General features: G+C 42.2%; 1 protein-coding gene across 1 annotated transcript in view; it reads left to right on the forward strand.

Moving 5' to 3' along the window:
- The window catches only part of thsd7ba (thrombospondin, type I, domain containing 7Ba), a 128492-nt gene that overhangs the window by 92668 nt on the left and 9503 nt on the right, over positions 1-26321 (forward strand). The window contains exons 14-22 of the mRNA XM_041950863.1: positions 417-595; positions 11774-11779; positions 13706-13839; positions 15097-15253; positions 20231-20375; positions 20639-20754; positions 21375-21492; positions 23169-23314; positions 24469-24637. Coding sequence (XP_041806797.1) covers positions 417-595; positions 11774-11779; positions 13706-13839; positions 15097-15253; positions 20231-20375; positions 20639-20754; positions 21375-21492; positions 23169-23314; positions 24469-24637 — 1170 coding nt within the window. The remainder of the gene's footprint in view (positions 1-416; positions 596-11773; positions 11780-13705; positions 13840-15096; positions 15254-20230; positions 20376-20638; positions 20755-21374; positions 21493-23168; positions 23315-24468; positions 24638-26321) is intronic.

The following is a 26321-nucleotide window of genomic DNA, read 5'->3' on the forward strand; positions in this document are numbered from 1 at the left end:
CAGAACAATTAGAAATAAAACTTTAACATTAATGAAACCCTATTTGTAATGGCAGCTCGTAGGTGGTGGTTATTTGAAATGTTTAGCTGCTGAGTCCTATTTTTCTTAATATTTCCGTGTGAAAGACAGTTGATTGAATAATGCTAACAAAGTTATCCGGACACAGCAAGCAATCGAAACATAATACAGTGTGAAAACTCTTCAGCAGTTTCAGTATGCTGTGTTGGCACAGTGCAGGGATGAGACGGTCATTAGTCAGATAATTAGCTCTTGGTGTCACGGTGAGCAAGTCCAAGGTCTGGCGGAGCGCAGGCCAGTGGCACGTCTGTCTGACATTATTAATGTGATCCTCACTGCAGACGCTGACCAAGTCTGAACCAGGCCTCTCCCTCCTGTCTGCCAATGTTCCATTTCAGGCTACATGGTGGAGGTTTGCCACGTCCCTTGCCCCCTGGACTGTAAGCTCAGTGACTGGTCAGCCTGGTCAGCCTGCAGTGCATCGTGCAGCAGCGGGTTAAAGATCAGGTCCAAGTGGCTCAGGGAGAAAGCATTCAACGGGGGGCGCCCGTGTCCCAGGCTGGATTTGAAAAACCAGGTGAGACGCGCACCAGTGCTTCTATGTGTGTAGCATCCTGTGCAGCACAAGAGGGAAGCAAATTATGGAAGGTAACTGTTATTGTGACAGCATGCTGATGTCTGCTATCAGTCTTTAAAGTGGAAATTTACTCATCTCGGTATTCTTAAGAGCCATATCGAGCCATTGTTTGACTGTGTCATTGTCCAAAAAAAAGAAGATACAGTTGCTTTTGTACAGTTAATGGACAATTTATTAGAATAATGCATTTTAGTTTTCGAATGGAGACACAGCAAACAGAGTTGACCTCATCATCCATCTACATTGCTCTCACTTCTTCCCATTTCCAGGGACACATCGTACCATCTAATAATATGCAGATATACTCTCCTCCACCCATGTTCACCACCATAATATATGTAACAGGGAGGCCATGCCAAAGGCAAACAAATTATTTAACATATAGTAGATAGTGTCCACAGTGCTCCATGTTTCATGCAGACAGACAGCATTCTCTATCTGGGAACATTAGTCTGGTGCATGCCGGTCTTTGCATCTAATCTTTTTGCACCTCTCCAGTGTGCTTTTGTGATATTTTTTTTCCTGCAGCAGCGGTTGTGTTGCAACTCAATGCTGCCAAATAAACACACAGCGGAGTTGTTGCATTCTGCTCACATTTCAATGACAAGGTTTATTACCCATCAGCCAGTGGGGCTCCTGGGTGACCTGTTCATTTTCTGGTGTCTTCAGTCACACCGAATCATTTGCCTTGCATGGCATGCCCTTTCCTTGACGTAAAAAAAAAAAAAAAAAAAAAGGGCGCTGTTAAGTAACAAAAAGAAGGGAGGCAGAGAGGGAAAAGTGGACAGATGGGAGCTTTTGATATTCCATAGTCCGGTTTTATCCATAGCTCTGAATATTTTGTGACAGCACATCTCTCATGGGGGTCACGGTTTAAAGAGGGGAAGTGTTTTATGAATGCTGCCTGTATGCTTGAATGGGCTTGAAAGGACACTTCAGTTTGTAGAGGTCAGTATTAAAATGAGGCACGGCTGTGTGAAATATATTCCAGTGTGTTCTAGTGGAGATTTGTGTACAGATGGTTAAGTGCCCGCTAACAAGGTCTATATGGCCCCTGTAGTTATGCCCTGTAATAACCCTCAGCACTGAAATTGGAGCTCGCTATTGCCAATGCCCTCGCGGATTTATCCTGAGGGTGGACTAGGGCTCATTGTTAACATTATCAAATTGGCCATTTAACGTGAAGTACATCTGTCCGAGGTGTGGGTGGAAAGATGCTATAACCTCTACTCTAGCTCAGTAAGTGTTGCTGTTATGTTTAGCAACTCCTTGGTGGTCACAACTCTTGACACTGTCTCAAAAAACCTGCTTTCTCGTGAGCCGCTGCACTTCTCTGTTCAGCCTTCATGCATTTGTTCCTCAATGCTTCATTTAGTCTCTGTTAGGGTGCAGCATGAGGATACTGAACACTCTTATCGCCCTCTGTGAACTGCTTTCTGGCCAAAGGGTGGCCTCGCTCCCACCAGCAGATGTTTCCCCTCGAGCCGCGGCCAGAAAGTGACAGATATGAAATTTACAGCGCGGCACAACACATCCTCTCATCACATAGTTGAGTGAGCAAGAAAGATATGGAGAGAGAGTGCCACCATGAAAATAATGAGCAGAAATGACCACACTCTGTAGGAGGGTTGCTAGAAAGTAAACTGTTGCTGCTAATTAGGCAGTCTGTAAGATTTTGGTGGATTGGTACAATGCAAGTTTAATTAAGAGGAATAATTAATGCATTACCTCACTGAAAACTGTCATTGTGGACCACTTGGCTCCCTAAGAATCAGGTGTTCAAGTGGGAAAAGAATAATTAAACAACTAACTTTCAATAATAATAATAATAATAAAGTAATTTGTGTAGCACCTTTCATACAATAAACGCAGCTCAAAGTGCTTTACAACAAAGAAATTACATGCACCAAGCACATCACTTAAGAAAAGACAGAATGGATATAAAGCAGGGATAGAATGCAATTTGATAATGATCATAAAAAATGGAAATAATGGAATAGTGGAGTGTTACTAATTGCACTGTAGGTATGTTTTCCATTGATTGTTTACTAAATCCCCACAGAGAATCATAGCTCAGCAGCCGTAATCCGCACAGCAGGCCTGTCAAGTTCTTGATTTCTCCGCATGTTGAAGCAGTGTGCGCGGGGCTGTAATAAGACTTATGCTCCATATCTGCTCTGTTCTGCTCTTAATTAGATTTGGTGAAGTTCACACTCCAGCGGACCCACCCAAACTCGTTACCCGAAACAGCGTCCGCCAAACACATGAGTTAGTTTGTTTCTGTCGTAGCATTGGAAGTGAAACACGCTGTCTGAAAACATGGACAATAAAGCATCATAACCGGTGTGTTTCTTGGCCAATTATGCAAACAGACAAACGCGGCCGTGTTATTGTGATATGCAAAAGTGTTAGATCAGACTCGGATAGAAGAAAAAAAGCTGCATATTCTGAGAGTAAAAGTTTGGCGTCTTGATTAAGGGCTGTTTGACAGACATGCCTGTTATCTCTGTTGTGAAATATCAATCTTAACATCTCCACTTTAATGTAGTCACGCTAGGGCAACTTGTTTTTTATCTCTACTGTCCAAATACTCTGTCTCGTAAGGATAAGTTACTTCTTTTCTTAGTAACATATTCTGAATGTTTCCCTCCTGCACACAGGAAGGATAAGTGTGCAGGATGTTGATGCACGCAGGATGATGTTTTCTTCCCATGAGTCTGTCAGTAAAACCTACTGGTGTGTCCATATCCTTGGAGTTTTTTTTACAATGTAGACAAAACTTTGCTGTGCTATTTACGTAAAACATCATATATTGTACATATGTATCGCTCCTTTTTAAAATCAATATAAAAATACCTGCAAATATCCAAATGCTGGTGAAATGGTGGATCTTCACAGACACAGCTATTTGGAGCCCATATCTTCACATAAGATTCCCTGAGAGACTTCCACAGAGAGCTCAAAGCAGAGCTTGCCGAGAGAAACACGCAAAACTGGATCTATAATTACAGGGGACATTTGAATTTCATCAAAACTCCCACAAGTGTTTGCCGCCAAATGCTGAGATGTCAAGTGCTATATCTGCTATATTTCCATATAACATAACAGAATTGTCTTGAGTGTCTGCCAGACACTGTGCCAGTCAGATAGTTATTTTTCATTATATTAACGCCTGGGGCCTCTACGCCATCCACTCTGGCTCTGTCCAATGGAGAAACATCTTTCCTGTCCACCTCCGACGCTCCTTGGCTCTGTGGTGTGTGCAGTGTTGTGTGAGTGTGAGAGAGATCTATGAGGGTACAAGACAGGTGCCTTAGTTTGTGGGATGATGAGCTGGCATGGAGCACTGACTTCACTTTTTTTGTTTTTCAGTTAACTCTTATAACACTGCATATTGTGCAACTTATGCAACACTTATCTATATTTAACTCCTTTTCATTGCACAGCTTGAGTTGATTGGTGGTTGTTCTACACTAGGTGCGGAGCTGTGTGTTGTTTGTGCCAGATTTTCTTTATTTTTGTTTTGAATCATTTGTTTTAGCCTTATGCATGTGATCTTGTGAATCCAGCTGCCTGTAAGGTCGTATGTTATGGACCCCCCTCAAAAACAAGATGCTATATCTCAGAATTTATCTTTATACATCTACCAATTAAAAGCATAATATAAACACCAAATACCAGCAGCAGGAACAGACATGGGAACAGTCTTGTAAGCCTGTGTTGTATTGGCAGATTAGTCACTGTTGTGTGGAGCAGATCACCTGTTGGAGTTTCTATATATTTCTGGCCTCAGTATATCACTTCCTGATGTCACTGTAAGATCCTCATTTCCGTAGAAGCACATCCTCCTATTTCTGGCATCCAGCAAAATCAATATATGGTCCATGTGAGCTCTCTGATGTGTTGATCTGCTCATTGCAACTGCAGGTCAGAGGGTAAATGAAACAGGGTCTGTTGAGTGAGATGTTCTGTCTTGATGCCTCCTGTTCCACTGAAGGGTTTGGTGTTGCAAATGCTACATATTGTGCAGATAGAGAGAAACTGCTCTGATTTGAGAATAAAGACTTCTGACAAGCTTTTTTTTATCATGCTTTTCATAAGCCCTGCAGTGCGTTGATGCAACCTTTCAGTTGTAAATGTATTTCTAGCAAGTAGTGCTCCTAACAATACACAGCTACAGAAGAGTTTCGCAGAACATAATTATCAGATATTTATCAGTGCTTGATAACTATACCCCTTTCATTCAGCACTCAAATCACATGTTGAGCAAGGGCTCAGATCACGAGAGGACATTCATATCGTGTTAGTCATGTGTAAATACTGGTGAAAACAAAATGCTGCAACCTCAGATTAAATGTCATAGTTGAACAGGGGTGTTTTGAAACTGCTAGAATTACTGCTGCCGAAAACATTGAAATAGGATAAATGTGAAAATATAGCTGTTAAGATTTTTTTTTTTAGCTCTAAGATTTTTATTTGTTTGTTTGTTTGTGTTTTTTTTAGGGCGGGGGTCTGGGGGACCAGTGATGGCTTGGATCCATCCAGTAATGGATTCAATCCATCATTGGATTGGATCCTTTATTGGATAGGGACAGAGGGAGACAGGAAATGGGGTAGAGAGAGGAATATGGCATGTAGCAAAGGTCGCCGGCTGGGCTCCAACCAGCGACAGTTGCAACCATGTTGCAGTGCCACATGCGATATAATTATTCAGCTACCACAGCGTTCCTGCAACGCACTTTTTAAGAGCCACTGAAGCTGTCTGACTCTTCTTCTCCACCTTCCTGCCGATGTTCTAAAAAGGCACGCCAACGGTATGATGGGGCCACTTCAGGACAGATTTATCAAAGAAATAAAAGCGTGTGCCCCACATTCACTGCTGCTGACAGCGTCCCGCGGCTCCCTGCAATGACCGATCTAATATTAGTGGTTGCACAGAAACACACTTCAAAGCAGAAGTCTATGTTTTTCTGCCCGTGCAGTTGGAGGCACGGGAGCATTGCAAGTGTCACAAATGGTTTTAGTCAACGTGTGTATCGCCATTGTCAGCACCAAATCAGGCATTTTTTGCTTGCTTTGTGCTCACACATCATCATTGGATGTCTTGGCTCAGTACAGCTGAGTGTTTGTCTTCTTGGCAAATGTCAAGTGTGAGAGTGCTGATGATGCTCTCTGTTTTTCTCAGAATACTTTAGGCTTTGCTGCACTGCTTTTTTAGAAGGACAGGCTCGAAAACATTGAAATACAGTCCATTATAGGCATTAATTTATTGAGGGGTTTTTATTGCCTCCCACAGAGCAGCTTCTGGCCGATGTCATGGCGTCTGCTGGTATGGCTGCCAAGCTAAGCTCTTATGGTGCCGCTATCTGCCCATGCCAATTCTTTTGGTTGCTTCTTTTTTGGCAACATATATTGTGATGCTTCATGCTATTGGTTACATCAGCAGGACATTTTGACTACTCATGTCAGCACTCAGTTAGTTTTAAGGAATTTATGTTTCATTCAGTGTTGTTGCCGTTGTTTTTGTGAGCTTCCTCTTGTCTTAGTTTGGTTTAGCAGTGGAGAATAATATTTGTATATTGGCCTTAAATCCTTAATCCTGACATATCTCCTGTTTAATTGGCTTCAAGGCAGACGTGTCATGTTTTTTTAGGCCATCACATCCATGTTTCCTCCACACACTTCATTTCAGCATTAAAGAAGCATTATAAAGTCAAAAGCTTGGAGTTATGTGACAGCTTGCCCTGCTGTGCACGTATCATGAATTAGGCTTAAACAGCTGAGCTCTTGTTAAACTTCTCTGGATTAGCTGCTGGACTATGATCACACTCAATGAACTCATGGCCATCTGCTGTTTATCAATACTACTTTTCATAGAGGAGATTTTGCCTCCTCTGAGCCAAGACTCTCGATCTTGTGATTTGAATAAATTAATGAATTATCTGCTGCAAAGCTGATGTGTCCCAGCGTTATGCTGTGTATCAGGTGGATGTTTTCTATTCAGTCTACTTGATGTTATATTTCCCTTGATGGTTGGTGGTACATTAATAGGGAAAGACTACACCAGTGCTCTGTTCCCAGTCCAAGCATCGGGAGTCTGGAGAGGCTTGTTCTGTCCTACCTTAGAACAGAAGAGAGAGCACAGCTGTGTATCTGCTGCTGTTTTCATACCAGCACTGCAGTCATTATCCCGAGGATGGTGTGGAGTCCTGTCTCCTTTTCTATTCACTTTCATCATATGGAACTTAGAAAATTGAGCTATGTCTACTGCATCACTGATGCACAAGAATACAGGAGACGACCTTAGGACGCCGTGGAGCTTATCTGCAATGGACCTGGAGCTGTTTGTGAACTTTGGCAGAGCAAAACCTTAGCAAGATATTCGCCAGTTAAAGCAGGCACTGGCACAACCACTGGCAGAATTAAGGGTTCTGTGTCTCACTCAAGGACACTTTGACATGTGGACAGGAGAAGCTGGGGATCAAACTGACAAACTGCCAAGTTGATGGACAACTCTCAACTTTCTGAGCTTCAGGAGTCTTAAAGTGGGCATACAGGTTCTCCGCTACAGGATTGACAACATGGATAGATATGCTCCACACAAGAGCAGCCGGGGACGCTCTGTCTATTGAGGAGAATATAGCAGTATGAAAGGCACCCACTGTGCAGGACCGTTAGTTCTTTTGCCAGTTCCTTTGGTGCCAGGATGCTCCACCTACAATATATGAGAAAGGCGCCCGCTACCTGCTGTTTTGTGGCTCTGCAACCATCACGACCCTCAGTGGACCACAATAAAACCTGAGCTATAAGACAACCATAATATCCAGTTGTTTTTAACCGCATTGTTCTGGGACTCACAAAGCAGTATCATTGTCTGCTGTGATCTGTACGTGGTTCAGCTGCTTTTCATGAGTACAATCTGCTTTTCTTATTACCTTATGCAGTTTTGAGGTTTTACAGTAAACACTTAAAACTCCAACACGTCCTCAAGCCTAAGCAGAACAGGTTGTTTGCAGTTGCTTTCAAAACAACATATATGACCGTTGTCAAAAAGGACATAATGTTCATGACTGTTGGAGAGTACCAGCAACATGTGATCCACACATGAGCTTAACGTGTTGGATTTGGTTTACACTAAAAATACTTGGTTAAGTTCAGTAAAGGCTCATGATTTGGGTTTAAGTATGTTAGTTACATGAGTTACATACCTAGAGTATGTTAACATAAATTAACTTCTGTCGCATATGTGACGTAAGTTAAGTCTGCTACCACAGTTAACTGGTGTATGTAAGTTAAAGTCAACACCAACAGCAGTTTATGGGGTCAAAGTCCTGTGTTGGAGCCATCCATTCACCCCAACCTCCTGCCTTTGCCGCTGATATTACTCCCTTCTACTGTGCTTTCACTACTTTTACTCTATTGACTCAGCTCTTGTCTGGCTTCACCTCAGTGGACTACAATTCATAAGTTATGAAAATTCACAGTGGATTCGTTCTTCCTGTCAACTGGTTTGACAAAACATCTGAATCACAGGATGGAGCATGGGTGCTGTTCTCGCTGAAGATAAGGGGGGTTGCCCAAAGAAGCTGTGATTCCTCTGGGAATCATTAATATCTACAGCAAATTTCATAGCAAATCAAATCTTCTATGTCTCTTTCATCCCTCTGCATCCTCTCCCTCTGTCAATAGTCAACAACAGCCCAGAGCAATTCTGCAGAATGGCTGAATCCCAAATATCACAAAAAGATAAAAAGAGAACAAATGTTAGATTTCTGGTATTTACCAGAATGCACCCAGGTGCTAAACTCATTTCTCTTCCTTATTAGAATGAAAGAGTTTTAGAACCAGCTGCTGATGGAGCTTCCTAAGGCCAATGAGGTGTAATTAACATAGAGCAGCGCTTGGGCACGAGATATTCTCCCCCTGTAGGCTCAGCCCAAAAAGTGAGGTGTCTCCTTGCATCACAAACAATGCACATTCGTAAGGCAGTCTGCCACTCAGAAGGGCTAAAACTGGAGCCTCTCTATCTTTGCTTGAAGCCGCTAGCCACTCAGATGCCCTTTAGCTTTTACTCCAAAGGTTAATCATAGCTTCTATCTGGTAATTAGAAAAACAAATTATGTTAAGTGGCTTGGTGAATATTAAATACGTGCTCATCATTTGATAACTGGGACGACTTATTTTTAAAGGCACAATTGTTGCATATTTCCTGTGAGCTTTGCAGTCTTATAAAACATAAATATAACCACCAATATCTAGTTTTTACTTTGCATTAATCCAATAAAAGACCATTTATTTGTTTCTTTGAATTAGACTGCTATAGTAATTATGTGACAGTGTATAAACACGTTTTGTCTTCACATTTCTGCCCTGTGCTGCGTTCAAGGACATATTTCTTGTTGTGCCGACCACGGCCAAGCAAAGATTAAATCGTACTGATACCAGACAAAGAGACAAACAGTGGAATTAACAGCTAACAGGAAGAATCCTCAGACAAAGTGTCGCAGGCAGGTGTTGTTGCGACTATCTTTAAGTGTGAAGTTTTTTCCTTGAATACAAATTGCTCATATCCAGAACTCACTTGAACTGTGAAAGAGAGGTGTTGGCTCTGATATGATAGGGGATCTCAGTCCCAATTTTTTTGCTCAAGTACGTGAAAAAGATCTTTGACCACAGCTATTATTAAAAGCCGGTGCAGAGTTAAGTGCTTGTGAAATGTCTCCTCTAATGCATCCCTGCCTTGTTGAGCTGTGTCCTGGTAATAGATCACAAAGCAAATGAGAAAAGGAGATTATTTCAGAGCGGGAAATAGAGCTTGATGGTCAAATAATTCGTGTAATTATGGAAAGTCACGCCATTGCCCCGCGGTAGAGCCAACACAGCTGTGGGTCCGAGGAGGATGTTGGACATAAATCTTGTAAAGCCTTTGGTTCATTGACGTCCTTGGTAGTAAGACAGTAGGAGAAAGAGATATGCAAACCAATTTAGTTTTCAAAGACTGAAATCAATTTCAGAGCGCTTATAGTCGTGTCACTTGAGGCCATGTGTAGGCGTTTGTGTGATACCGGTGGAAAACGGAATTACAGCTGATTGATCAGTGCAGGTTCACACTGTCTCGTATATAATTAAAGCACAATATGCATTTTGATACAGCCTCGCAGTGCAATAATACGATGCTGTGTATAGATACTAAACATCATGTGCGCCAGGAGAATGCAAACAAGCTTGCAGCTTCACTTCAAATACAGTAAGAGAGCACGCAGCTACGTGCATCCACATTAGATGTTTCAAGTTGCTCGTAGAAAACCGAGAGTGCTTTCATCCCATTCTCCTATCCCCTCCAGAGATCATCTACGTTATCCCTCGTCTTAAATCATCAGGAGGTGTGACGGGATCACAGTGTCAGTAGAGCTTAGGAGCAGATGACACACTCAGACTTTTTAACGCAGTGGAACAGAGGGTCTTGTTGCTCACAGTCGCAAATGTTGTTTTTTCCTGATATTGTCATTGCGATTTAGGGTTTTCCAAATTAATGATTTTCCATTTGTTGGTTTGTTGGCACAGTGTTTTGGTTATTTGGCCAGCCAACACACTTCCTTTTATTTAATTTTTTCAGGCCTTGTGGCTGCGTTTCGTCTAATCTTTTCTTGTCTAAATCATTTACAGGAGCTTAGAATTCAGTTTTCAGCCAAAACAAAGGTTCTCACTGCAGCAGTATCGCGTGCCTTTTCTGAAAATCACAAATATATCTATCTCACACAGGCAGTCGTCCTAATTGCCGCATTATATGTTGGCTCGTTTTCAATTTATCATCTCATGAGTATATTTGAGAGGTCATCATCACGTGGGAATAGATCCCACGGCGTTTCTCAGAGGAGCCATTGTTTTCTAACTCATCCATGGGACTGCTGACAGTAATAGGGCAGTTTATTTGAAGTTGTAGTCACACAATGACAGTTAGAGAGATTTATAGAGGAGTGCTCCTCTATAAGACTTTCTGTCCCATTTTCCCTCTAATGCCATCCCTGCAGGAGGGCCTGCACTTCACGTGTCCCTTTGTGTTTATTTGTGTGTGGGGGTGTGTGTGTGCTCCCTTTGTATGTATTCACATGCATCATTGTGTGGGCGATTAAGATGTATGTTTTTGTCTCTGTCTGCTTGGGGTTCTCATCAAGTCTTTGCAGATGTGAATGGGTTTTTTTTTTGCATTTCTTGGATAGAAGCGATAACTATTATCTCATACGACAATAATAATGCAGTTTGAGTCCCATGGCGTGCATGTGCAGTCTCTATGCACATGTCTTTTTTTTTTACTACCTTAAATCCAGTCATCATTAACTGTTGCCTTTTAACCAAAAATGAGGCTGTAATCCAGCCCTGAGCTTGCCAGATGTGCAAAGTCATGAATGAATGACAGAACATGGAAAAAGTGACTTTTTTAATGATCCAGGGGGATTTCAAGCATATACATGGATGCATGCTCTTGCTCTGGCCATTTGTCACTACATGAAGCATACCATGTTTGGCTCAAACAAGCATACTGTGAGTCCAAGTGTCCAGTTCAAAGGTTTCTGTGTTTACAGAAAATGTCAGTACTGTCTTGGGTCAGGGGATTCTATCTGAATCTCCGTTTTATTGTGAAAAATCAATCAGGACAGCCTTAACAGTTCATTTTCGACATCGAAGCAGTTACTTTTCGTAACCTTGTTTAGATACAGAGCACACAGCCTCTCTGAGCATATGCTCATTCACGCTGACTTCCCTCTCACCATCTCCAGACAAATTAATTTATCGGAGTTGCCTTCAGCTGCAGGTCTGGCCGTTGCACAGCTGTTGCAACCAACTGCAGCACTTTAAAATTCTCTCAACATTATGAATCATTCAGTTTGGCAAAATATTCAGCACTGCTTGATTCACTGTAGATGATAAAGTACTTAATCATCCTTTACCCCCCATTAATGAAACAGGGCAGAATGCAGTATTTTTAAATCAAATTTAAGCAAAATATACATTTCTATCACTGCAGGCAAAATCTAAACTAATGATCATATCATTGTTCTTCTCTCCCCTGCCCAACTTCTGGCTTGTCATGCACTGCTAATATGGACATCCACGCAGGCTCAGGTCAGTGCCATTCATTCTGTACATGTACTCTGCTTTAGCTAATGAAGACAAAATGCATGCCAGGTCTGTGCAAGCCACATATACTCCTGTGACCCTTTTGGTCTTTTGGTTGAGAGGAAGAACAATAGTCTGATTCGAGGGAGCGCAACATAATCCGTGTTAAGTGCATTTGGATGATAGTCCATCTGCTTTTTCACTGGAGGGACTCAGATTGACATTTCATAAAGGACTTTAGGACTTCATTATATTGTCAGTAAAACTATTGACAGTGTGCTCAAAGTAATTTCAGTCTTGTATTGATTATCTAATGAAAATATATTTGATTTCAGAAGTGTCTAAACGAGAGCAAAGCAGCAGGAGCCAGAGATTGTCCATATAACGTAGAATTAATGAGAGAATCCAGTCTGAACCAGCTGATCCTAACTGATAGCCCCTTTACAATGAGAGCTCCTTGTAACTGTGAGACCTGCGATGTACTTGGGAGCAAATCCTGTATTTTTCTGCTCTGCGTGCATCTTGCAGTACCCCAGCTTTATCCAGCCAGCAAATGATTAAACATCTATCTGACACCTTACGTGCTGTGGCACCATAACATTTGATAAGTGCTTCCGCCATGTGATCCCTCGCTGAAGAAAAGGTGGAAGTGAAAGTAACAAATAGTAAATAGTGTACATATTGCGGGAAAGCAGCTAGAAAGTTGTTTTTGTGGTGATAAGAATTAGCCGTTATGCTGGAATTGTTGCTACAGTGCTCGTCGTGGAGAAAGTGGGAGCAGAGCAGTTGCCAGTTTACCCAGCAGGGGCATCTGCAGGGACAGATGGGAGATGATGAGGGTGTGTAATAGGCATCTGTGTGGCCCGTAGGGGAGGGAATACTCCACGCTCATTCCCTCTCTCTAGTCTGCACACACACACTTACAGGCACCCATTACTGCTTGTCATAGCTTTTCCCACAAATTGTCCTCTAGAGTATACCTTTTACTGCAGCAGACTGTTACATAGATTGAGAGCAAACATGTGTTTACAGGAGCACTGCGCTGGCTGTTGCCACGGTTATACACACATGCCAGAGTCACTGGTCGAGCTGGGAGAAGTGAATTGGTTCAACATCCTGCCAATTACATCCCCAGCCGAAGTGCCTATCGCCATGCTCATTTTCGTTTTACACACCCCATGCTGTTCTCTTCATACCATGCATATATTTATTTCTGCGTGAAGAATAATGTGTCTTCTTTTCTGCAGTGGTAGCATGTTAAAGTGCCCATCAGTTAGTTCAGAACCCCTCTGTGACGAAAGGTGCACTGTCTTTAGTTCAGGTGTTGAACTTTCCTTTTAATTGCCATGACTCACAATACTTTCCTATGCTTTCAATTATGCCTTTCAGCCCGTCGTACTCTGAATGTAGGAAATATAAGGTGCATCATCCTGATACTAAACTCCGGCATCTTTGGCAACTCTAAATATTTCTTCCCTCAACTGGGAGTAGTGCGGACTTCAAAGCATCCCAGGGAAGCAATGTGCACATCCGCAACTGCACGAGTGCTTGATGTGAGCACATCATGAGTCTCGTCATAAAAACAGCACTGACACGTTATGGCCGCGAGACTGGGACAAGAAATTATACCTGAAACCACAAAGAAGTATTCTGTTCCGTCAAGGAAAGAGAAAAGGACACAAGAAACACTGTTTTCAACCTAGAGACACCTCATTAGTGTACTGTGGAAAGAGACTGTCCCTGATATCTTCTACATTCACTATAATACCTAAGTGTATGCACTAGATCTATACATGTAGCATACTTGTGTATATGCTGATTTGTATGCATGTCCATTTTTTCAGGTAACGCACGTGGCTGCTCTCTTTGTATAATCCCTCCTGTGTCCCTCTCCTCGCGTGTATGTGTGTGTCTGCACATGCGCGCTTGCAGGTGTACGAGGCTGTGCTGTGCCACAGCGAATGCAGCCAGTACGAGTGGAGGACCGAGCCCTGGTCCATTTGTACCATCAACACTGTGGACGACCTGCCAGCCTGCGGGGAGGGAGTCCAGAGCCGCAAGATCAGGTCAGTGAGCGGGTTACACTTGGCAGATTGCGAGCCTGGCAGTGCAACACACACTGGGAGGAGTAGACTGGCAGCGGTCCTGTAGCTTGGCACTCAGCACTGGTCCTGACACTTGCAATGCCAGGGGAAAACAAACAGTCAAAACAAGCTACTGCTTCCTAATGAGTGTTGTTTGATTTTTTGCAGCGCCTTTTTAGTGCTACTTAAAATAACCACAGAGGAAAGCAGTGAAGTGTTGACTTTTTTGCATGTAGCATCAGAAATGGGAAAAGCCAAATTGGGCAACTGGGCTGAGCTGGTCTCATTGAGAATAACACTACCTTTAAGTGCGAGTCACAACCACAGATCTAAAACTGGTCCCAATCAACCACCCAGAGGGCTTCTTTTACAGAGAGCCTCTTTCTAGTATTACACCCCACCCCTAGGCGGGCCTAAGGGATGAACAGCACTCCACCACTGACCCAAATCAACCACGGCAAGACCCTTTTCAAACCACTAAACCCATTGAATTTATTAACAAAAAAAAACATGCAAACAACCCTAACACTAAATGAGGACTGACAAAAGACAACATCAAAATAAACACAAAAACCCAGACTGAGAGGCAGCCTGACCAGCAGCCCCCAGACCACAAACCTCTCTCTTTTCAGATGCTGGCACGGGAGCTTTTAGGCGCTTCAGATCAGGTCCACCTCATTCAGCAGTCAGATGTAGCACACCTGGACAGAGCGAGAGACAAACAGCACAGTGAACACACTAGCAGCCGTAACTACTAGATAAATATGTCAATTTTTGTGTCCAGTTCAGAAAATTGCATGCAGTTTTAAACGTACCTGCCAGTCTCCAGGTTTGTCAAATGTTTTTTTAATAGTATGCTCAGTGGTGAAAGACATGTTTGCTATGACTCTTTGAATTGTGATTTGTGATGATTTCATCTTTCCTCACACTCGTTGTCTCAACCCTTTAAAGGGGACAATTTTCTTTACACTAAAATCTGGATTAGCACTCACCCTTTAAACATCTTTTTTAGTTTAGTTTTGTAGCGAAAACATTAAATAATCTTTTTGAACCCATGTTTCAGTTTTATACAGCTGAACGTTCAGAGAAGCCAGGCATGTGGGATGAACTGCAGAGGCCCTGTGCAAATAAACGAGCTGCCAAATCTGACCTGTGAAAAAACAGTGTAATCTATTTTAAGTTAGAGACTTAGCAGTGCCCCAGAGACTAGTTATACAGCTGCATCTGCTGCTCTGCTAGGTGTGTGAAGAAGGGAACAACGAGTTGGGAGGCCACCAGAGTGGAGGACAGTCTGTGTGATCAGGAGGAAATGCCACCCAGGGCCCAGGTCTGCTCTCTGGCCTGCCCCAGCGACTGTGTCGCGGCACCCTGGGGACCGTGGAGCAACTGTCCTCTGGTAAGAAGCAGTGACTGAGTGACTTGTCTTGGTTTGTTTGACAGGTCCTATCGTTTGCTGTTGTAGCATTTTGACATTTTGACATGTGACTTGATGATTCTAGTAACTTTTAATTTACTTGCCTTTTTTACACATTGATCGTTTTTTGGTCAAACTACCGGCAAGTAAAAAATAATTAAGTGTCATCATGGTTTTAGTTTAAAAATGTGCTCAAAACGCCTTTTGCTCTTTTTCGAATCATGTTTATATCATATGAAATGAGTGTTTTTTGGTTGCTAGTCAAAAGTTTCTAGAATCAGTTATCAAGAAAATTAATCGATGTATCATTCAAAATGATCAGCAGCTGCAGGACTATTAAAATACTCAACAATATCTGCCAATATAGAGATATTTTGTTATCATTGAGACTAAGTGCTTTGAAAAAAGAGTAATGTTTCATTAGGCTGTAAATATAAAGGTTAAAAACAATCACGTTCTATTTACACATCAGGGAAGTGTTCGTAATTATTAGTAATAAAAGCTCATAATCTAAAGAGCTTGTGTGCATCCACACAGCTGCTCTGTAACCTTGTGCAGTTTGAAGTCACATTTTGCACAACAATTTCGTGTGCTGCAAATTAAATTGAGCCTACTAATGTGCTTCAATTTTCCGTTGAAGGTTAACCCTCAGGCTAAAACTATGTAGCACATGTTCCCCGGTGCTTCTAGCCACAGGCTACTGGTCACACAGGCATGTAGCTGTGTTATAGGTTTCCTGTCAAACATAACAGTTCAGTGGACTGGAACATTGGAGTCAGACAGAACAGGGTGAGAAAAGAGATCTACAGATTACTTAATTAGCCTGACTTTTCTCCACAGACATTTTGTCTCTTTCAATCGGTACCTTTTGGCAGCACTCAACGTCAGCAAAAGGCAGACATCTAATACATTTGGTGATATAACAATGCTGAAACTGTGAACGTAAAAGCCAATTATGCTGTAACAGCCGTATGAAACCATTGTGAATGATTTGTTTCTGCAGTTAAATCAACCCTCAAACATTTAACACATGTAGCAGAGAACAAGTGCACGGAGATGACGGTTCTTATATTTGTTTGTGCATCCAACCAAATGACTAACCTCTGAAGTAAGAGTTCAGCGTGGTTTTAGGCTGTTTTCATTCACAGAGCCCAGTCACTGACTCATTCTTGATACTGCATCTCCATTTTCCTCTGAGACAAGCATGTCTCACCCTCACCTGTCTCGGCGTCTGGTACATTGTGCTCTGAGACGCTAATGAGAGACGGAGATCTTGAAGAGACGCATCTCAATTCTTGACGTCCCAAAAGAACAAGAAGTTTTTCTTAGTGGTAGTGCGACGCTTCGTGTATAATGCTGCTCCACTGTAATTGGAGATGGCTGTATAGCTGTGGGCCATTCTTGTACTCAGCTGCAATGAGGATGTTGTGTAGTGTGTGCAGGATTGTGATGAGTTCAGCGGTGTTGTTGGGTCCAAGGGTGGCAAAGTGATAAAGGAACGCATCCTGGTTAATAACACTGCGATGGTTCCCTACACTGCCCACATACATTCAAAATGGCATAATGGCCAGTGGTGTTCCTTCTCCATAGCCTCGTTTTCGCTAGGTTACAGCCAACTTTGTCAATAAAAATGCAATCACTGGAGATTGTATTTAGCTCCAAGACCCTCTGAAACAAATACAAAGGCACATTATTAAGAGTAAACCCAGAGCAGATGGAGCACAAACACTGCATTTTTGTGTTTGCATCATGCTTATAGGATACCAGTACAGAAGTGTACTTGCACACCTGCAGACCCTTTCACTGACTCTCTCTTAGCTTCATTGTAAAGTTTTTTTTTTCACCTTTATCATCTTTTTAGCAGAGTTTTTACTTGTCATGCATGATTTTAGGAACCAGTCATCCATTTGCGAACATGCATTTCAGTGGAAATGAAATGAAGAGAAAACAAATGGCCTGAAAGGCAGGAAAACACATTCAACAAGCATCATCACCGCACTGAAATGTTGAGCAATAAAGTAACTAATGCTTAAGTTGTAGAGCTAAATATTGGTAAAATGCTGGTTTGTGAACAAAAGTGATGATCAGAGGAGTATACCTGGGTGTTTTTCCTCATAGACCTCGGAATAAAAACAATACTGGGCGAATTTTCTCAGAAAAAACACTTTACGCATCAGTGCTTTGCCAGACATTATATTCATATTCAAAAAGACATCTGTTCATATGCTGTTTCCTCCAGAGCAGTCTGGGGGGAGTTTACATGAATGTGAAATGGTCAGGATGAGAATCAACACTTTCAAGTCAGAGGCCATCCTGCAGCTCTGTAGCAATAAGTAATTGTTCCTTCCAGGTCGTGTTTTGCTCTTCCAAGTGAAGGAGATTAGGAGAGGATAGGAGGCAGGAGGCAAACAAGCAGACTGTGTGCATCCGCTGATCTGTGCAACACATCTGAAGAGCTGCTGGATTATTATTTCTCAGATTTTTTTAAGGTTTGGTATTGCTAACATCCCATTCTGTTCATTTGGCACAGCCTGTTACAGCTTGTTTTAACACAGCTCGCAAGGTTCTCTGCAGTTTGCACACACAAACTTATTTTAACTCAGGTCAGGATTACAAGATTGGTTCCAGTTCTAGATAATGAACAACACTGGCAAAGAATCCTTAACCTGTTTGGATGCTTTTGTGTGTGACAGAGAAAGAGTGAAAATGTGAGGCAGTATGTCCAAAAGACATGCATAATGTTACTCTGTTATAGCACTCATGGTAACCTACGGCAACCTGCTGAATGAACTTAATTACTTAATGGACTTAATATATTGATTTTGTGAACTTAATAGGTTTTATTTGTCTGGCTGTTTTACAGTACTTAAGGTGGTGTGAAAATTGAACCTGGTTCTAATTTGTCAACAGCCAACGGTGCAATTGAGCCTGCAGATTGCAGAACCTTATGTTTAATACAGCATGCAAATGCATGTGCATGGCTGCGCGACAGTTGGTGCGAAAACATTCAGGGTAAAACGACTGCAGCTGGTTCATGAGCCTCACACATGAGCCTCGTTATGAAGTGGGAGTGACGGACGTGCGAGTCCTGATGCATCAGGAGCAGAGGGACAAACGCCACTCAATGCAAAAACCTTTATCAGTAGAAAGCTTCTTCTTCTCCAGAAAGCGGGCCGACAGTTCCTCCACACATTTTCAGTCTTGTGACAGTGATTTGCAATGTTGTTGTATTCTTACAGTTCTCGTAATTGCTCTCCCGATAATTATCACACTGGTCTTCCTCAACCGTGTAGAGGTCAATGCTCCAGTAAACTCAGGTTTCTCCCAGTTTACCCACTGTGCAGGCTTATTCAGACAGCCTGAAAATAGAGTATTTATAGCACTCTGAAGGCAGTTATCGTATATCTGACAAATAAAGTTGAATTTTGTTCAAACAAGTGTCACAGTTCTTTCCAAGGCCTCTGGTGAGGGGATATGCATGACCTGCTCTGTAACAGCTCAGCCTGTTCACACTAAAGTGTTACCACACAGGTTCCATCACACTTTGACACCAAAAAACAAGCTTCAATTATTCATTGATATTGTGATATTATCTCTTTTTTTCCATAGGAGTGAAACAACATTGGCAAGTAATTATTGTAATTATTTTAAAAAAACTAAAAGTAATTTTGGAGCACTAGTTTGCCTATAAACCTCCTTTTACATTCCAGACTGGAGTGATTTTGGGTTGTTGGCCAGTTACACCAAGTAACCACAGTGAAACTAGAGGCCAGAGACTAATTTCAAAACATTATTAGGAAAAGTGGAGGGTTGGGATGATGAGGTTTAGTTGGAAACAGAGGCCTAATAAGGCTTCCAGAGGTCTTCTTTACGTTTAGTATTCATATTGCATTTAGCACAAATGACCTGGGTGGGTTGTAATTGCCTTTAGTTCTTTCCTGGCAGAAAAGGCTCAAACTATGGGTATAAAGGGGGGAGAGGAGGCTTAATTTGACTTTCAGATTTCATTTGATCATATTAATAGATAAGAACATGTACAAATGGTTCTGGTACACAATTTCCAGAAGTTTACAAGCTTCTTTGTTAACTCAAAAACATCTCTTTCCAGTAAGATATAATCTCTCCATGGCTTTAAGCGATTAATTAGTATTATTTGATCTGTGTAGCAACAAGATTTCTTTCTTTTTGCATACCACAGCGGTTATTCAAAGCCTCTTTAAGATTATTGCTGACTTTTTGTCACGTTTTTTTTTGTGTGTGTGTGTGTGTGTGTCATCTACTGGATAATTCTCTTTTGAAATCCAGGATTTGTTCATAGAAGTCATTGAGCTGACAAGTTATATAATTAAAATATCTTCACAAAATCATATTAGGTTGATTTTGCTGAAAGAAGACACAATCTGCTGGAAGTCAGGTTACCAACATGCGCTTTGATGGCACCTCAGCGAAGTGAAGAAAGAAGTCTCACCTTGAACTCCTCTGATTTGTTTCTCTTTCATTAGATGTGTTTTTCGGGGACCAAAAAATAGTAATATCAAAGAAAGAGGAGATGCTTTGTACCAGATTTAGCTCCTACACGTTTCAACTTCATGTTCACTAAAGTATTCCGCAAAATTAACATGATAATGACTAAGAGTGAAATGCACAGGCCCCTTCTTTCCCCCACGTTTCAACCTTTGATTTTCTCATCACTCAGTTCTTACTGGCTGCTTACTTCACAGTGAGTCGAAGGGAAACAATGTCTCAGCAACAAAGAGGCAGGGAAGACACGAACACAATGTCATTTATTCACATAGCACTAAATAGCATTCCATATATTATGTACATACAATAGCATGTACTGACATAACTTTAAAGGACATTTGCCTTCAGTTTATCCTCAGGACTGAATACAGGAAGAATGAGGACCTGTGCCCTTGACAATGACTCGTTTTTGTTGTCGCTGTCATTGTTGTGCAGCAGTGTGACCAAGGAACAGCAAGGAACAGGAGCAGACACATCCTCCGCCTCCCAGCATCGAAAAACTCGACCTGTCCCGAGCTGGTCCAGTCAGAGCCCTGCGTCCTCAACAGCACCTGCTTCACCTACCAGCACAGAGTCTCAGGTAGGACGATCTGAAGTTTTTAATCCCAGTGGAAATGTATTGAACAGAGTGAACGTGAAGCAAAGTCTGTGCCCGAGCCAAGTTCGCCTGCAGGAAATAAGGTTGACAAAAATAGAGTCCCAAAATAATACATTGTGAGTTTAGCACAATGTAGCTGGAGGAACAGACAGTGATCCATGGGCATACAAGCTGGTCTGACAGTGACACTAATGTACAGATATGCTGTGTGTGTGTGTATGTGTGTGTGTGTGTGTGTGTTGCAGACTGGAGTACATGCCAGCTGAGGGAAAATGCCATCTGTGGTCAGGGTTCACGGCAGCGTCTCCTGGACTGTATTCGCAGCGATGGCAAGATAGTGGAGTTGCAGACTTGCGAGCAGGTGATCACTGTGTGTCAGACCTTGACTTCATCATAGCAGTTTAAAATTCACTATGCACGGGGATATAAAATCATGTTTGTTCGCACAGCAGTAACGTAGGTATGAGGACAATGATTTTATTATTTCACTGACCTTTAAAACAAATAATGACATAGCAATCTATATAACGCCATATACTTCATTAAATGTTTCACGAAGCAGTTTGCCACAGAGCCAAACACAGCTTCATTTTATTGCCTTGACTTAATCATGCAAAGATAGATGGAGGTCTTGAATATACTGCAGGTTAATGTAAACTAATTTCTCAGTGGTGGGTTGCAAACTGGATATCAGTCTTGTTCCACAACCTGCACCTCACATATCCAGAATCATGTTAAAGTGCTGAGAGGGGAGAGTTTAAAGGCATGAAGGTCACATTCCTTTATAAAAATTCCAAGAATGAACAACTGTAGTAACACTTGGAAGGAAGGTTAATGGTAAAACAGTTTAATTGCTGCATCTCCACTGTCCTGAAATGAACTGCGGCCTATTTAAAATATGGAAATGCGGGCGCTCCCTCTCTCCTGTTAGAGGAAATAATTAACTGGCCCTCCTCACAGCTCTGCTCTTGCTCTCTACAGTTCGGTCTGATCAACAAGTGGAGGCTGGCAGAGAGCTGCGTGGTCGACTGCCCTGTCAGCTGCATGCTCTCCGATTGGTCGCCGTGGGCGGAGTGCTCGCACACCTGTGGCAGCCAAGGTAAACACACGAGCAAACAAACTGAACTTAAACCAGCGGGAACGCCAACCTGAGGAACAGACACAGAGTGGGCCACATGTGCAGCGCCTCATTATTCCGTCTACTCAGGCATTCACCAAGATGTTGAATTGTGCATGAATACATTTAAATGCATTAAAATATTTACGAGTATGTGCAATCCAAAGCCTTATTATACAGGGAAACAGTGTGCTGAGTTTTTTTTTTCTTTCAATAAGGTATATATTGATGTTCCCACTTCATTATCATTCTCTGTGAAGCCCACTTTTTTAATTAATACAGGCTACTTCTCCTTTGTGAGGTGATATTTTAAGAACAGCAGGTTAATTTTAACTAAATTTTGTATATATTTTATCTGACCTTCATGGATGTTATAAATGATTCAGTGTTCCTAAATAAAATATATACTCTTCCTGTGCCTGATTTCAAAAATACAATTAGTAATCACCAACCTGTGGCACGCAGGGTATCGTTTTGAGAAAACCGTCTCATAACCTCATGCAATATACAAAAGATAATGATTTAACCTGGATGCATGCATTGCTTCTCTGGCCTCCCAAAGTCAATCTCCCAGAGAGAAAGCCTTTTATTCTGCTAATTAGACACTCAACAGTGTCTTCTTAAGTTCATTAATTTTAATTTGTCATTGGCTGCGTCTCCTCACAGTTAACCCCTCGTTCCAATAAGCCCACACTAACGCAGGCTGTCGACTGGGGATTTAATCCCGAGACTCTCCCTCTGCTCCAACTGGCTGTGACTCTGACTCTGTCACTCTATCAGTTGCTTCTCCCACGTTGTGAAGCACGTCCGTCAGCCGCAATGAGGGATTTGCGTCGTATCTGTGTCAGACGACGCAAGGATCATGTTTTGTCAGGATGCCATGGGAGCGTTAATGTTTTGGGTTTGATTTCTGGGATGGCAGAGCTGAACGTGCTGTTACCGTGTCTGCCCCTGTGCCCCGCGGAGTGCCGCATCTCCCCCCGGCATAACACAAACAAGCACAGCTTCTGTCCTGACTGGATGGCCGATGGAGGCCGTGCCTTCACTGAGCCTGACTCAGCTTCTGCTGCAGAGCAAAGCCACCCTGTGACCAGTCCTCCTTGCTGTTGCCATTTGCCAAACTTTTTCTCTCACACATTATTAATGGCTCACTTGAACAAAGCACTTGTGTAGGAAACTGTTAGATGTGAGCATAAAGTGGCGCGGTGACACAGATGTATGGTGCTGTTGCACTAATTCCTCTTTGTCGTGAGGAAAATATTTCAGGGGCTAAAGAGAAGGCGCAGCCTCTTTTCACTCCTAAATAAATGATCATCACTCATTTCAGCCCCTCATTTTATTAACGGTGATTTCATGGAGCCTCATGTCTGTGCAGTAATGCATGTACTCTTTCCCTGACTTGCATGTAGTTTAGTCCCGAGTGCATGAATCTCGCTGTGTCTGAGTTCTTTATTCACAGTTCTTTTTATTCTTTAGAAGTCTGTCATATCAACAGTGGCCCTGAGAATCGTCATTATTGTTTAGATTCACACACACAAAGGCAAAAAAGAGTTTTCAGCTCAAGCATTGAAACTCTAGAAATATATCTTGCAAATGTACTTCGGTCGTCTCTGATCTACTGTTCTTCCTGCCGGTGTGTCGGCCTTGATCTTCTGCAGGTCAGTCTGTGCGAACCCGCAGAATCCTGCAGGAGGCTCACGAGGAGGGTCGGCCGTGTCCCAACCAGCTCCTTCAGACCAAGCCGTGTCCCATAAGGCCTTGCTATACGTGGCTGCTGAGTGACTGGTCACCATGCACTGTGGAGGTATCACCTGCACTGTGAATGCTAGATTTAATCTGCCATTTCCCATCTCCAGGTGTTTTCATGTACTTACAAAGGGGGCCACTTGCACTTGCACAATTAAGCACCCAAAGTTCTTGGTTTCTGGTTTTCTTAACCATCATTTTTTCTATGCATAGCATTTTTTTATTCAATAGGGGCAGTTTGGAATGGCATTGCTCTGAACTGCCACATTTCTTAAAGGTACCACGTGGAGTTTTTCACTACTAGCAACACAATGGAGCAATGCTTGTATGAGTGGGTCCCTGTTTGGTTTGCACATGTGCCTGCACACACAAGCTTGTGGCACACACAAATTGCAGCCACTGGAGGACTGTAAACGCAGGTGTCAACAATGCACGTTTTATTGAAGAATTAAAAGCATTGAATGTATTTGTTAGACCTCAAAAGCACATGATGAGTGTCACTGAATATAATCATGAACTTTAAGAGATTAACGGTGCCCCATGGAGTTGTCTTGCAACAATGTTGTGCAGAAAAGTGCTAAAACCTACAGAAATGTGTGTTCTACTCCAGGAAGGGTTGAATCGAAAGGCTCAAACCTGCTCTGCGGGGTTGTTATCAGGGTCATTGATGTCACCTGGTTCGTTCATGGTCCTGGCTGTCGTAACAGCAGTCATTAAGGCCAAATGTGAACGGTTATTAAATTTCCTGGGAAGAGATCAAAGGACAGCACTGTAGGCGGGGGATAAGTGGTGTCGTGGACTTCCTCCTCTGTTGAGAGATGGTTTCTCTGCTTTAACATAAATAGCCTCCTTTTGAACCATCTGCCCTGTGTGTGCTCTAGTCAACATCACATGGATCAATGATTTCAAAGTTATGGAATGCTCCAAAACACCTGTTTGAAACCCAACCTTTTTAGAATGGGGCTGTATATATGTGATATTTTTCCAAAGATTGGAAAATGTCCTCACTTTGTTATATATTAGATATTCTGTGGAGTCCAGTGTGAACCAGTGATGAGTAATTCTAATCCCACAGAGGAGCAGTTCCTCACAATATGTTCATAATATCCAGTCAAGTTAACAAAAATATGCTTCTGTTAGCACTTCTTACCTAAGTTATAGTGAGGAAACATCTGTTGGTAAATCTTACAAGGATCATGTTTGTTCATGCAGGGTGCAGAGTGTGGCGAGGGGCTTCGGAGACGGAACCTGTCCTGCGTGGTCCACTGGGGCGACAGACCTGAGTCTCCTCCTCAGCCGGTGGAGGAGGAGCTTTGTGGAGACAAACTGAGGCGGTGGATCCGGCAGGAGATGGAGCAGCCATGTTTCGTTCCCTGCCCAGGTAAAGCTGTTTAACATTCAGCCTATGAAGCTCCGTCTTTGATATAACTACATGAAATATACAGTATATTATAATTTTGTAATCTGCTCAGAGCAAAACTCCATGGTTGCGTTAATTATTTATTGCTGTAGTCAATTTGGATGCATAATACCAATAATTATTTGGCCTGGGTCACTTTCTAATCAATAATGTTGTTTTTTAACACAAACTCATTTGCTGGAATCTGCCGATACGCTGTCTCCTCTTCCAAGTCGTTGACATTTTCAGCTGCTAAATAATTATTGCAAAATCAATGAAAGTCATTGATTAACTAATGAGTCTTTCAGCTCTGCGTTATCTGGATGGACACATGCGTCAACAACTAAGAAAAAAAAGACACAGTGTCCACTTGGATAAAAGAAAGTTCATATTTTTTCTTAATATGGTACCTATAAGAGCAGAAATGCTGCAAAAATCAGTAGTAATTAAAGGAGATTGATTTTTAAAATCAATTACTTACAGCACTAGTGTTTTTACACTACATTATGTAGCAGCCCAGAAACAGAAAGAGTGAAAAATCCTGTGCTAATTGGAACAATTAACTGATCAGACTGCAGAGAGAAATCACTCCACCTGTAACAACCATGAAATTAACAGCTATCGGCGTTCTGCATGGGGAGAGCTTGTGTGCCGGAGCAAAGGCAACGATCCTCCAGCAGCAATAATGCAACATCAGAATGAAACTAGTTTAGAGTAAGAACAGCTGTGATTATGCGTTTTGTGTATTTTTTGCTATTGCAAAAGCAGTATATGATAACAACACACGATGAGATAGAATAAAGCTATGTAATTGGCTGTATCCTAACTTAGCCTACTTTCTTCTTTTGCACCACACTGGTAAACTAATTTGGAGAGGTGATTTTACAAGTTGCTGGCAACACATCATTATACAGCACAAAGTGCGGCCACAGCAGTGTGGGCTAATGGTAAAAGCAGAGATGGTACCCGAAGGTACAAGACGGCCATGTTGGGGGTACTTGAAAATAACGAGCTGCATGTGTTGTCCCTCTACCAGCGTAATCAGGTATCGATGTCATGAACCTCATCAAACTTTAACACAACTTTATTTCAGATCTGTAAAATGACCACTAAGAACCACCAGCCTCTGGAGAAGCTAATCATGTTTACCTCAAGTTTGTGCCGCAGATAGAGCTGGTAGAGCGCATACCGTCTACCAAGAGTTCTTACAGCAACAGCCTGGGTTCACCTCCAGCTCAGGCCCTTTGCTGCATGTAATCCCCTCTCTTTCTCCCCTGCCTTCCCTGCGTCTCTCCAGCTGTCATTGTCTAAATAAAGAAGAAATACCCCAAAAAATGTTGATTTTGAGATCCTAGCTGGAACCCTAATGGGAAACACTGCCCATCACCTTAAAAATAGGAAGATTTGCTTCCTGCGCCATCATATAAGTATTTTTTAAGTGGTTTATTTAACTAGCAAATAACAACTAGCCTGGACTGAAATTGGTTATTGATTATGGCCATTATATTCCTGTCTCATTAAAGCTGCAGGGGCTGTGTTATAGCCTATCATTCAACAAAAGTGCATGAAAAATGAAAGCAGTTTGCAGGTGGAAAACACTCAGAGGTACTGAAGAATTCCAAATATTTAAAGCTCTAAAAGAGTTTACTTTAGCATTTTAAGCCAT

The sequence above is a fragment of the Chelmon rostratus genome, chromosome 13 (assembly GCF_017976325.1).
Source record: "Chelmon rostratus isolate fCheRos1 chromosome 13, fCheRos1.pri, whole genome shotgun sequence".
NCBI lineage: Eukaryota > Metazoa > Chordata > Actinopteri > Chaetodontiformes > Chaetodontidae > Chelmon > Chelmon rostratus.